At 39.9% G+C, this 13,271-nt stretch overlaps 2 protein-coding genes across 3 annotated transcripts in view; one reads left to right on the top strand and one right to left on the bottom strand.

The window, feature by feature from the left end:
• The window catches only part of LOC123499822 (PIH1 domain-containing protein 1-like), a 27,372-nt gene extending 23,333 nt beyond the window's left edge, over positions 1-4,039 (top strand). The window contains exons 3-7 of the mRNA XM_045248325.1: positions 174-362; positions 1,352-1,498; positions 1,650-1,972; positions 2,483-2,620; positions 2,914-4,039. Coding sequence (XP_045104260.1) covers positions 174-362; positions 1,352-1,498; positions 1,650-1,972; positions 2,483-2,620; positions 2,914-2,949 — 833 coding nt within the window. The 3' untranslated portion in view covers positions 2,950-4,039. The remainder of the gene's footprint in view (positions 1-173; positions 363-1,351; positions 1,499-1,649; positions 1,973-2,482; positions 2,621-2,913) is intronic.
• LOC123499820 (ubiquitin-associated domain-containing protein 1-like) lies at positions 3,373-13,240 on the bottom strand. Of its 2 annotated transcripts, none has more exons than XM_045248321.1 (9): positions 13,223-13,240; positions 12,546-12,873; positions 10,827-11,079; positions 10,519-10,682; positions 10,098-10,303; positions 9,126-9,378; positions 8,744-8,842; positions 6,011-6,143; positions 3,373-5,861 (listed from the first exon to the last, which is right to left on the bottom strand). In XM_045248321.1, the coding sequence occupies exons 2-9, from the start codon at positions 12,681-12,683 to the stop codon at positions 5,155-5,157; spliced, it is 1,953 nt and encodes a 650-aa protein (XP_045104256.1). In that variant the 5' UTR covers positions 12,684-12,873; positions 13,223-13,240; the 3' UTR covers positions 3,373-5,154. The 2 variants fall into 2 exon arrangements, with proteins under 2 accessions (XP_045104256.1, XP_045104254.1); XM_045248319.1 differs by having other exon boundaries at positions 10,098-10,309; positions 13,223-13,239.
• Positions 13,241-13,271: the final 31 nt, after the last annotated feature.

The following is a 13,271-nucleotide window of genomic DNA, read 5'->3' as shown; positions in this document are numbered from 1 at the left end:
TGCTTAAAAGACCCGTTATGACAGTAGCAGGAAGGCCTTTGTCAATGCTCATGATAAACTGATAAACTTTTTAGTGGCCGATAGTTATTTTATATATATTTTTTTTATTATTAATTATTATTATTATTTTTTTTTACGAGCCAGTTTATTCACCGCTTGTTCTATTTCCTCAGGGTTGTGTTTGAAGACCCGCGAGGAAGGTGGCGGCGGCAAGGTGTTCGTCAATGTGTGTACCAGCGATGCCCTGCCAGCTCCCGAGAACATCACGGAGGAGGAGCTCATCAAGATTCTCGAGTCCGACGAACCCTCAGACTTCCGGGTCCCCATGTCCATCGGCGCGCCACACAAGGAGAAGGACAAGTGTCAGTGGGAAGGAGGATTTATTATTATTATTATTATTATTATTATTATTATTATTATTATTAGTAGTAGTAGTAGTAGTAGTAGTAGTAGTAGTAGTAGTATTAGTAGTAGTAGTAGTATACAGTATTAGTAGTAGTAGTTCTGTCCTCTGCCTATTATTGTTTTTAATGAATGCATATCTTCTTTACTCTTGTTATCACTTAAATCTCAGTCACATCATCTTTCTGTTATTATTGGATGTTAGTTCACTTCACTCACTCCTTGTCTTACAATTACTTCATCCCTTGTGTTCTACTATGCATTGTTTTGTGGCTACTGGCTAATGTACTGTGTGTATTGTGTTATTGTTGCTAGTTCATTGTTTTCTTCATTTCTGACTTCTTTCAATGTATTTTTTTTTTCAGTTTTACTTTTTTCATCTTATTTTTATCCTCTTCAATGCTCATTTCAACTGCTGTTTCATTTACTATAGATGCCTCCTTCTATTCTTATTTTATTGGTTTATTCTCTCTCTCTCTCTCTCTCTCTCTCTCTCTCTCTCTCTCTCTCTCTCTCTCTCTCTCTCTCTCTCCTGTATTTGAGTTTGGTTTTGAGTTTGGTTGGACATGCTCTGTGGCTGATCCATGTAAAGTGAAGGCAGGATTGTACTTTCTCTTCTGTACCGGTGACTGAGGGGGTGATAGAGTGATGTGAATGAAAAGGAATATTTAAGTTGTGATGCCTTGTCTTGACTCTTTGGGGATGCAGCCTTGTCATGTTTGTGTATATGTACTTGTATTGCATTAACCTACATTTTACAAACATATCCTGCTTTGCATTTGTAGAGTACGTATTCATAAAAAGAATCTTAGTTTGGGTATAAACATTATGTTGGGAAAATTGTCAGTGGTGAGTTGATTGTGTGTGTGTGTGTTGGGGGGATAGAATTAATATAGTTGCCTTTTTTTCTTTTTGCTCTGAGTCATGATCTTTTCTTTTTTTCCTGCAGCTGGAGAAGATTGTGTGGCTTATGACGTGGTGGTGAGCCCTGAGTTTTTCTCCAGGCTGAATGACAGCCCTCTTTTCCACAACTTCTTTGTTATTGCCTCAATGGAAGGAATAGAGGAGAAGTATTCTATCACCCTAGACAAAAATGGTGAGTTAGATGCATTCATTGATAAAATTTTAAGGGAGAAATCAGTAGCAGGAAAAAAAATTGTCATTGTAGATGTGTGTAACTCACTATTTTGCTGCGTAACTCTTCCTTCACATAATTCTCTAGTTTCTTTTTTCATGGGCATTTTCAGGATGGACAGTACTCAAGAACAAGAAATACCATGGGAATCTATCAGACCAGACGGTGCTGACAACCCTCCCGATGGTGCAGGAGTTGAGTGCAGCACGCCACTGGAAGCCAAGTGATGTGCCAGCCTCCACCACATGTCCTGACTCCAGCAGTGCCTCTCTGGATTCCCCAAAGTCTCCTGCTAAGCCACTCATCTCAGAAGTATCCACAAAGATCATCTCAGAGAAAACAGATAAGAAGATTCAACCTTGCTTCACCCTCAGTAAATCTGCTGGAGAGGGTGGGATGGATGATCTTGTGGCAGAGGTGGAGTTGCCAAGTGTGGTGAGTTGTAGTAGTAGGTACAATGGCATTGCTTTAGCTGTAATGAATGAAAATTAACACTTTTATAGAATATCTCCTGTACTTTGGTTAGCCAGTTTCCTGTGATACGAGTGGAGATGTTGACCAAGGAAAATGTCATCTTACACTTGTTCAATTGTTCACACATGCATTGATATATTCAAGGATTTTGTTATATATGTCTAGCTTTGCAGATGCCAAGATGAGCTGAAGAGTGTAGTGGCAAGGCTGTCAGGACAGGTTCACAGTCCATGCAGTGACAAGACTTTGTATATTATTATATTTACCTGATGATGTTGTGAGAGGAGGGGAAAGGAGGCAGTCTATTTAGTTCCTAACGTGTTCCTTATCACAAGGACTTTTAGTCAAGTAAGGATGCAATGTATATTTGCATGTACTGCAACAGTACTTGATGCTAGTAGCAACTTTTCATGAAATCTAAGTGACAAGATTTCCTGAGCTCTTCTGATCTCACTGCCGGTGATCACACAGGTCACAGGACAGAAGGTTGAAGTGAATGTGGGAGAGGACAGGCTGGTGGTGGAGGCACCAAGGAACCTCCTTGATGTCTTTGTTCCTGTTTCCTTGGACAGTGATAAGGCAAAAGCTTTTTTTATCACCTCCTCTAAGGTAAGCCTTTCTCTCATTAATTTGTTTGTGAGCATTGCATGCATTACTAATGTGTAGAGATGTTATGTATGAGTAATGTTAAATACTAAAACAAGATTGTCAGTTACATAGTATTAGTTCATTTTCTTATGCTATCATTGAATCATGCTATGGTGTGAAAAATGTAAAAGGAGTTGAATATGTTTTCTGTATCATGATTTTGCATAAAACTCTTAACAATTCTTTGAAAACACTTCATTGTTTAGTCACCATTAGTGTTAGTTTATTGACAGAATCTTTTCTCTCATTGACAGGTTCTGGTTTTGAAAGTGCCAATTCTTCACTCATGAGAAGAGTTGAAGAGGCTGTGTTGTGCATTCAAGATTCATTTACCTTGAAAACAAGTTTCTAAACCAAAGTTTGGCTTACATTTGATTTCTCTTTCCTATTGCTTCTAACGTTGTTTTTGATTGCTTTACCATCACAAAGACAATGTAATAAATTTGAGACTTCAGGTAAAGCTCATGTGTGTAGAAAGATCCATGATCCTTAGCATCAGGTTTGATGAGTTCCAAGGGATGTATTAGTCATTACTATCTATAAAGAACTCTATTCACTTTCATTAGAGTGAAATCACACTTTCACAAAGTCCTAGTAGATTTTCTCCTGTCTTTTATTCCTTCAGTAATGTATGGCATCTTAGTAAAGTTATTTCCCTTTAAAATGGACGTTAGCTTGGCTTGTGCCCATATTTGTATACAGTAAAATCAATCTCAGGTGTTGAAGATTTATTAACATAACTCAGAAAGCTAAAATACTTACATCATCACAGCATCATGTATGAGTAAAACAATAAAGTTAATATAGCAGTGAACAGTCTGAGTGAGAGCAAAGCTGTGTAACTTTCCACATTTGACATTTGAATGCCAAGATATACATTACTAAAGTAAATAGGATCTCACAAACATCTCATACTGTGTACAACTTTTCACAAAACTTGTTTTTTGAGGCAAGTGGTAAACACTAAAATAAAACCACAAAAGGTCCTGTGATAAAATAAGAATGAACAATAGAATGTACTTAACCCTTCTGTGATCTGAAAGATAAAATGAAAGCAGCAAAGGTTGTCTTCAAAAAAATATGAAAGATTTATTGTACTGTAATTGACATTGATAACTGCAGTTTTCTTTTATTGTGGTTGTCAGCAAAGTATGAATGACTAACTAAAATAACTGTAACTAAGTAATCGCTGATATTTAGTAACACACCGTGGTGATTTCTTGGTGATTTATTTGAAGTATACACTAATTAACCATAATTGCACATCTTGCTTCTTTTCAGCACTATAGAATCAAGCACAACCCTGCTGCAGAAAACTTAATTATTCCAAAATCTGTCATTCTTGGATGTTTGCTGTTAATAAATATATGACAGTTTGAATGACTTGATGAAGACTAGACTTTAAAACACACTTGCTGGGTATGAGGGTTGGAACTCAAGGGATCTGCCACTGGCCGAAGGTGTGTCAATACACCTGCACCAAGCACTGTATCAACACACTGGCTTAAACTTTACACTAATCCAGCATGAAGTGAAGCACAATGAATCAAGGTTGCTGTCCTGTTTGCACACTGGTTATACTCAAACCTGCTTTAGTTATATACACTGCTGATTCACAAGCTGGGTTCCCTGTGTGTGCAATAAAGGGACCCCATTTTCTTCAATAAATTGTGCCAATTGCTGGCATTTTTCCAGTAAAATAACTAGTACAAAGAAGAGTTTGGGGTTTATCAGTTAGTTAATCCTTATTAGTGTGATGTAGCAAAATTTTACGGGGGCAGCAGAGGCTTGCTGTCTCAATTTTTCATTCTAAACTTAATCAAAATATATAGCACCAAACTGTATTTTGATATTGAAGATTGTCAATAAGCCTTCCTGGGTTGTAGGCATGACATCCACCCAAATCTAAGTTTTAGATCACCATCAACACTTATAAATTTACCCCAAGAAGTAATTTCATTGGAGGATGTTTTCTTATTCTATTGTTTCCATATAAAAAATCTATGCTACATCATTTGCCTGGAACTCAATAATTTTTGGATCTTATAGTTTTCACCTCTATGAAGCACATCAACAAAAGCTGAGTTGTTTTTTTTAGTGCAAATTGACAATTTAGTCAACTGTTCTGTATTTTGCATCTATAATGGCAGGATGAAGTGGTCTACAGTGATATGTCTGAAATAAGACACAGATTCAGTTCACACCACAAGACCAGCATCCTTGGTGTTTGCTATATAGTAGACAGCCTATTAACTGCATTCTTGTAACTTTATATCAAAAGGCCTATTGTCACCATTATAGGTTCCATGCATCACAAAACAGGAACCACTGCAAACACGTTCAAAAGTAGCTCCATCTGCCTATGGCACAAACAAACTACAGGCAGTGTAATGATGTGCAGCTTACAGACAGAAGTTGAAGGTTGTGATACAGTAAGTATGAATGTCATTATGCTGTCAAATCTTCATGCTTTGGCATCCTCTTCTGCCTTTGTATTATTGTGTGTCCATGGCCTGTGAGTCTGTGGGTGAGTCTTCCATCTCAACATCAGGGGCAGGATGTTGTTCCACTGTCATATTGTACAAAGGACTCTGCTCCACCAAATTCATGCTTACTCCATTCGGCACCTCTGACCCTCCCCGACCTGCTACTGAGGACCTAATGGGAGACCCAGAGTGGGACATAGGCTCTTCAGGGTTAATTCTAGCGACCTGTGAGGGAGTCAGTGCTGAGGGAATGGTTCTGGAGGGAGAGGACCGATGATTGGCTGCCGAGGTGGGAAGCCAGCTCAGAGGTTGCTCCGATGCACCACCACTACCGTTTCGTACAGTAATGAATATCTGGGAACACTGGCCTGGTGTTAGGGAGGATGAGAATTGAGGATGAGGTTGTCCTTCACTAGTTCTCACAGAAAATCCATATGTAGTAGTCACACCCCCTCCAGGCCCGCTGGTCACTCCAGGACGGCTCATAAACCTTAGCACGCCAGGCTCAGAGGACGAGATTGAAGAAGAGGAAGAGTTGGATGCTGATGAGTCAGTGGAGGCTGCAGAAGACACTGCTGGAGGGGGCAAGCGTCCCCTGTTGAGGCTATGCTTCTCTGCATGATAGATACGGATAACTTGGCTCACGAATGGATGAGTGTCTGGATCACTGAGCCACATGCTGGGATGGGTGGGGCTGTCATACCACATCATCAAGGCTGCATGTACAGACACATAATTATTACAAAAAATACAGATATTTTCCATTCTAATGTACACATCTATCTACATATATATCATGAAATAAGAATTTGAGTGAAGATACAAGGATATTTACTTGTCAAGTCAAGTAAGTAAAGGGTCTTACCTAGCAAAGTTTTTGGCTTAGGCAATGCTAACTGAATGACAGGGGAAGAGAGAATGGCAGAGATGATGGGCGAGTCTCGGTCCAGGCCCTGGTCGTCTGTCATCACTGACTGGGAGCCCAGCAACACATGACACTGCAACAAAGATACTGTTAGTACAGATGACAATAAAAAAATGATTCTGTATGACATCAATAATTCACACACACACACACACACTTTGTGTGAGGTTTAAATCAGTATTTAATGAAGAGGGAGAGTTCATAGAGCCAAGCAACCAAGAGACCCAAGAAGGATTAAGAAACATTGTGATGGAAAAACAAAATTACAGAATTACCACAAAAAGTGGATGTAATAAAGGCAATGGTGCCAGATGGAGCATCAGGATGGATACAAAGAATGTAGAAAACAACTGGTGGAACCAATTTGGAGATATAATCAACAACTCTCTAATGGAGGGGAAGCTACCAAAGGAATGGAAAAAAGCAAATATAGCTGTGATACACAAAGGAAGAAAAAAAGAGCAAGCCCCTAAATTGTAGATCAATGTCACTAACTAGTGTTGCGGGAAAGATCTGTGAAATTGTTATTAAAGAAAAGTGGTCAATATCTGGAGAAAAATTAAATAATTACATTAATAACTCCCAATTTGGATTCAGAAAAGGAAGATCATACATAACAAATTTACTAAGCTTTTATACAAGAGTAACAGATGAAGTATAAGGGAGAGATGGATGGGTTGACACAGTGTATCTAGATATTAAGAGGGCTTTTGATGGAGTACCACATAAAAGACTCTTATGGAAAATAGAACACATGGAAGGAATAATAAAGGGAAATATCTTGAATTGGATGACAGACTACTTAACAGATAGGGAAATGAGGACAATGATAAGAGACACCCCATCAAGCTGGAGCACAGTTACCAAAGGCATACCACAGGGTTCTGTGCTGGCACCAATTATGTTCCAAGTATATAATTAATGATATAAAAGAGAGTTTGAGTTGGTACATAAATTTGTTTGCAGATGACGTGGAACTCCTGAAAATAATAAGGAACAATGGGGACTGAATGGAATTGCAGAAAGATATTGACAAGATAAGGGAATGGAAAAGGAGTGAAGAGAAGACCTGGGAGTGATGACATAAGACACACTGACTCCAGAAAGACACATAAATGGACTATTTGCTTCAACATACAAGACACTACCTAATTACATGGATCAGAGTATCATGAAAAAGATAATAACCACTATGATAAGACCTATACATTCTAGAATATGCAGCAGTGGTGTGGTCACCATATAAGCAGAAAGACATCAAGAATCTAGAAAGAATCCAAAGACCACTACAAAGATGGTCCCAGAAATAAAGGATCTTCCCTATGAAGAAAGACTGAAGGAAATGGAACTACCAACTTTGAAGGATAGATGGGAAAAAGGAGATCTAATAACAATGTATAAGTTAGTACACCATATGGAAAAGATAGATAGACAAGATCTGGTATTAACGACGGAGGATGGAAATAGACGAACAAGAGAACATTCCAAGATCATAAAAAGTCAGTGTCCGAGAAACATTAAGAAGTTCAGTTTTCTACATAGGACGGTGGACATCTGGAATGGATTGAGTGAAGAGATTGTAGCAGCAGAAAGTGTGCACAAATTTAAAGAAAAGTTGGATGAATGTAGACATGGAGACAGGTCACTATGAGTCCTGCTAGAATCTTGTAATATACAACTACGTAAATACAATACAATCGGTCATCATCGACGATCTGTACGGTATTGAAACAGAAAGATGCCATAAAAGCTATAAAACCGACCAAGGGCGTGACTATTCTTTCCAAATTTAGGACCAACATCCATGACGAGATAGAGAGACTTTTTTTGTTGTGAATACGTGACAAGGAGCTAGTGGGAGATACCATCACAGAGAGTATCGTCTCCGAGAAGGTGCTGTCCATCTAAATTCTAAAAGGACCTACAACGTGAGCCAACATCAACAGAAGGGGAGACATCGTCGGGTACACGTGTAGATTTCAAGGCCAGCCATGGCTGGTTTGAAAAATTCAAGAAGAGAACTGACATCCACTCTGTGGTATGGCATGGTGATGTCATTTAAAGTTAACTTTAATTTTAAGTGTATGTGTTTACGTATCGTCAACAGTCTCTCGCACTCCCTCACTCCTCCATCACCACGCGTACACCTCTGTTAGACGCTGCCGACTTCCTCCATGGTAAGTGCTCATAATAAACTTGCAATTTATTTTGTTAATATCTTCTTATTTATCTTATCACTGTATTTTTTATGTTCAATTACTATTTGAGTGTGTTTTTAGTAATCGGAAGATGTGTTTTATAGTTATTTAGGGTTAACTTAGATGATTTTGGATTAATTGGGTTAAGTTATTTCTTATGGGGAAAATTCGTTCGAGATGAGAAATTCTAGATATGAGCTCGATCCAGGAACGAATTAATCTCGTATTTAGAGAGGCCACTGTATTATCATTGTTTTTCATATGCTTCATGTATACAGTGAATGTAGAATGGGAAGGATGAGACACTAAAGATATAAATGATATAAATGAGAATGAAAGTACACAGGTAGACATCAATCATAAGTCTGAACTGATGATTATTGCTGGGATGAAAGACAAGAATATTTGTACTAAGAATAAATCTCTTATACCACATGTGTACAGACTTCTCGCTACAAGACATGAATCAACTCACCGCAACCTCCTTTTTATTGCCACTAACTCTGAGAGCATTGATGGCATCCTCTTCTGCAAAGCCCATGACTTTGAGCTCCTGCAGGGCTTGTGGATTGGGCTGAGAACACAAGAAGGCCAGAGTTAAATTTTAATGAATTTGTGATCCACTATCAAAGATGCAAAGATTCAATATTATAATAATTCACACAGTTATGTATCAAACTACAAATCAATGATGAATATAAAGATTAAGGAATAAATATGTACAAAATTATCCTGTAGAACATTTTAGAAATTGTTCATAATTTTGAACTGGTCATACAAGGATATTAAATTATATGAACTTGGGATACTTGACCCCCAAAACTTATAATAAATTTCTCTGACAAGTGATGACACACCTGGAACCATTTTTTCCTGTACTGCAGGAAAGTTTTGAGAACTTTCTGGGCAGGATCCTGAGGCACATCATTGTGTACAGGGTTATGGGAAGGACTAGTAGAGGAGGAGGCAGTGGTGGTAGTGGTGCCTGTAGTGGTTGAGGTGGAGGTAGTATCACCAGCAGCATTCCTGGCTCCTCCAAAAATGCAATCGCCCTCTACCTCATCTGAACTCCCTCGTTCCAGAAGCCACTCCATTGCTTCCGTCACATTTCTAGAAGGAGTAAAACAAACTTCAAGTTAATAGGGTGAAGAAAGTTGTTGTAGAAGCAAATGTCATTGTGACTTCAGTTTGGAAGAAAAGATGTAAACTTAGATGACATGCAATTTGTATTTATACCAGAGATAAGAACAACTGACAATCAATCTTGATGTGGCAGATGAGACTTACCTTCATAATGATCTGCAAATACCATTAATGAATATAGATCTTAATTTGGTCAGTTTCTCCATTGTGAAATGTACTAAATGAGAATTTTGAGCACTGTATTGCCAGATTATGTCTCTTAAAATTTCTATGGTAAATCTTTAAATTGCGTAGTATCCCTAAGGCAGTGTCACTTGGGGCAAATTTCTCTCAGCACACTGCCCGTCTTTGCTGGTGAGACCAGTGACACAGTAAGTCTGGCCCCACACACGGACTGGGCTGTTGTGTTGATGCCTCGCCATTCCACCAACAAACTCAGAGCCAGCATCTATTCAGCCACTTTATTTTTGCCTAAACTGTTAAAAAAGATGTTATGATATAAGATTGCACGTTTTTTTATGATGGAATAAGGGCATGAACTCACATAGGCTGTGCAGTTATCTTCACAGACTGGCCATGGTCGGTCACTCTGGGGTTGAGGGGGCACAGCACTGGCAGGCAAGCAAGACCTACAGCCAACACACCAAGTACCAATCAATAGTCTGGATGCAGTGTGTTAACCCTACCTTCTGATCTGAAGAGCCTTGGTGGCCTTAGCTTCAGGGAAGCCCATCTCTGTAAGTTGACGCAAAGCATTGCGATCCACATGTGGGCGATGGCGACGCTCCAGTTTGTCCAAAATCTGGCTGAAGATTTCTTCTGAATCTGGATTGGCACTGATGAGACGCACAGAAGCCTCTATCATGGTCACAAGGATGCGCCGCAGCTCTGTCTGGAACTGTACACACATCAGCCATGCAACCATGTGTCAGCTGCTAATTCTAATATCTTAATTATGGACTAGCCAATAAATGTTCAAAAGGGTTAGTCATATGATGATAGAATAATTAAAATGATTTTGACAATGTCTATTAACGTAAGAACTTTAACAGGTCTCTAGCAAACCTGCCGTTCAACTACTTCCTCGGTGAAAAACTTAAAACTTACATCATCTGAATATTGGCCAGCATCTGTATCATGGATATAGTTCCTCTTTGGCAGCTGTGCTGTTACAGCAGTTATCTGTGCCATGGTAGGAGCCTCGGCTGTGCTCTCTGGGACCAACTCATTAGCAGGAGGTGCCTCACGACGCTCCACCAGCAGCAGCTCATCTGATTGATATTGGAGAGTTATGATAATATACACTTTGTACTACTCATATTATGCTATTCTTGTCAGCAAACTGCAGTAAAAGAGCTGTACATATGACAATGTAGCAAAGGTCTGACAGGACTCATTCAGTCTGGATGACTCACCATTGTCAAGGAGTTGTTCCAGTTGAATGGAGTTGGCTTCCATAAGAGGTCGTGCCTCCCGCACCAGTACCAGCCGGTATGACCGCCCTCCGCCTCCTGTCTTACAACCATCTGCAGATGTTCGGTCATCCCCTCCAACTGCCTCCAAAGGGTTGGAGAAGTGACCCACTGCCATTTTCTTCACCTGCTCCACTGTCATGTCTGTTGGCACCTCCAAGGAGTAGTCACGGCCCTCACTGTTCAGCACAACCAGCTGCCAAGAAATGAAAAACAATAGCAAGCAATACATCAAATCTGTATAATTTATTTTTTAATTTTTTTATGTTATGGCCTATAGCACCTGTAGGTATACTTGAAGAGTATGTATGGGAAGCGCTGTTCAGCTTCCGCCCATTAGTGGTGCAAGCAATTTTATTTACAGTGGTGCCCATATCACCACCCAAGTGCATCTTTGGTGTAATGCCTAGAATCTGGGTATCATGGTGACATGTAGGTAACTTTAAACCATTTGACAAATGGCAAAGTTTCAAGGTGGCATATGGTGGGATTTAAATCTACACATGGACTTCTTCCCAATCCTATGCTCACCACATTATCCACTACGCTACTGCCTCCCTGTGATTTATTTGCTGAGTGGATTATAGAAAAGCTTGATTTTTAGGAGCAAATCCAGGTAATTAGCAAGTACATGGAAGTGCATGACCTGGTTATACAGTGATTCTTTAGCATCCTTGGGGGTTAGGTAACAAAGATGCCCATGGGTGCTGAGTCCATGGATATCTGATGTCCCTCCCAGAAACATTTCCAGCATCAGCATGGCAAAGCCTTACTGAGGTGACTTGCCTTGCCCTTGTATGGGTTGGAGAGGAGTCTGGGTCCTTAATAAGATACAATGTTGTTTTGCTAATGCCTTGCACAGTTAAGGCTAATCCCACACACTTAAACACTTAAACATCTGTTGTTTTACAATGGCTTAACTGTGCAGACAAAACTGGAACAGTTAAAAAGGAATCCACCAATGCCTTCACATGGTAGTTTGTTCAGTTTTGTTCAGCAGATGAGACATAGACAGACATTATGAGAACCTGCTTCTGGCTCTTGTGCTATAGTGTGCCATTGAGAGAGAGAGAGAGAGAGAGTAAGCTTTTGAAGAGAAAGCAGATATCACACAGGAATCTTAATAGCAGAAGAGGTGAAGCTGTAGTGATGGGTGGCACAATGACTTCCATATGACGTGCCCTAGTAGAGCAAGCTGTACACTGAACACAATCAATCAAATTTACCACCAACACTGGTCACGTACCTCACAGAGGGCCCCAGCAACTACCTCTCTCTGGCAACACCAAGCAGTGAACTCTGGCCAAGTCATGCAGGCCTTTTATCACAACCAATACCATTTCTTTCCCTTTATATATATATTTTGTAGCTTTATATGTTAAAACTGATTTGTTATAGGTTTCATTACACTAACAATCAAACTAAAATAGAATGGAATAATGATGATGAAATAACAATCGTGAAACGGTAGTGAAGGCAGAGATAAAACAGAGTTATACAAGATAGAGAGTTTGGACATTACTTTCCTAACCCAATTTTACGTACATAATCACACAGATTAAACATAATAAATCACGTCAGAAAATTGCAGAAATGACCTTAATATTGCACTTTGCTGAGGCAATCACCTATTGTGGCAAGTTGGAAACACGACCCACCCACCTTGAGGTTGTGAGTGAGCAGGGACTGTACAGGCTCGGCCACGAACATGTCTGCTTGGGCCAGATCGCGACGCAGGAGACAGCTGATGTAGCGCGCCTGGATGCTCCCTCTGGCTCTTTTCTTTAGCCAGCCAAGCATGAATCCTCCTCAGGCACCACCATCACGGGTGTTGGCTCCTCCCGCCTCACGCCTACACACCAGTACAAGGCTTCCTGCTAGGGAAGACGGTGTCCACAGCTTGCGCCACGGAAGACAACACAGGGGCAGGGCGGTTCAGGGTCACCGCTGCAGCAGAACGTTGTTGTGATTCCTCTGCCACACACCCTTCCTTTAGGGGTGAGGGGGGGGGGAGGTTTGAGGTGGATGACTTTGCTATTGCAACGGTGCCTTGCTGAACTTTTCCTTTTGTTTTATAATATATAAAAGAGACTCTGGACAAGGACTACGCAATGTGTGAAAATCGGCACACTGAAGATATCAGTCACTAAAAAATAGCACAAAACACTATCCAAAGAAGATCGAGGTATGTACAACACTTAATGTTTTCCTATTTGTATTTCTTACTACAGAAAAAAAAAAAGTCTATGTACATGTACCTAGTTCTTCAATATGCAGGTGCCTACCGTAAAGTGACGTGTTTCTCAGTTAAAGATAAGCTACGTAGATACTATACGTACTGATTTCCGCTACTACACTGTGTACGTTCTCGTTGCGTTTTAATTTTAG

The sequence above is a fragment of the Portunus trituberculatus genome, chromosome 50 (assembly GCF_017591435.1).
Source record: "Portunus trituberculatus isolate SZX2019 chromosome 50, ASM1759143v1, whole genome shotgun sequence".
NCBI classification, from domain to species: Eukaryota; Metazoa; Arthropoda; class Malacostraca; order Decapoda; family Portunidae; genus Portunus; species Portunus trituberculatus.
Note: the sequence above shows the minus strand (reverse complement) of the source record. Positions and strands in the feature narration are given on the sequence as shown.

What these genes read in the sequence shown, in the direction of transcription:
- LOC123499820 (XM_045248319.1), bottom strand. Translation starts at nt 12,683, where the DNA reads ATGCTTGGCTGGCTAAAGAAAAGAGCCAGAGGGAGCATCCAGGCGCGC. An exon ending in TGCTCACTCACAACCTCAAG is followed by an intron (nt 11,080 to 12,545) that starts GTGGGTGGGTCG and finishes ATTTCTTGGCAG; the next exon opens with CTGGTTGTGCTGAACAGTGA. An exon ending in ACAGGAAAAAATGGTTCCAG is followed by an intron (nt 8,843 to 9,125) that starts GTGTGTCATCAC and finishes TTGTGTTCTCAG; the next exon opens with CCCAATCCACAAGCCCTGCA.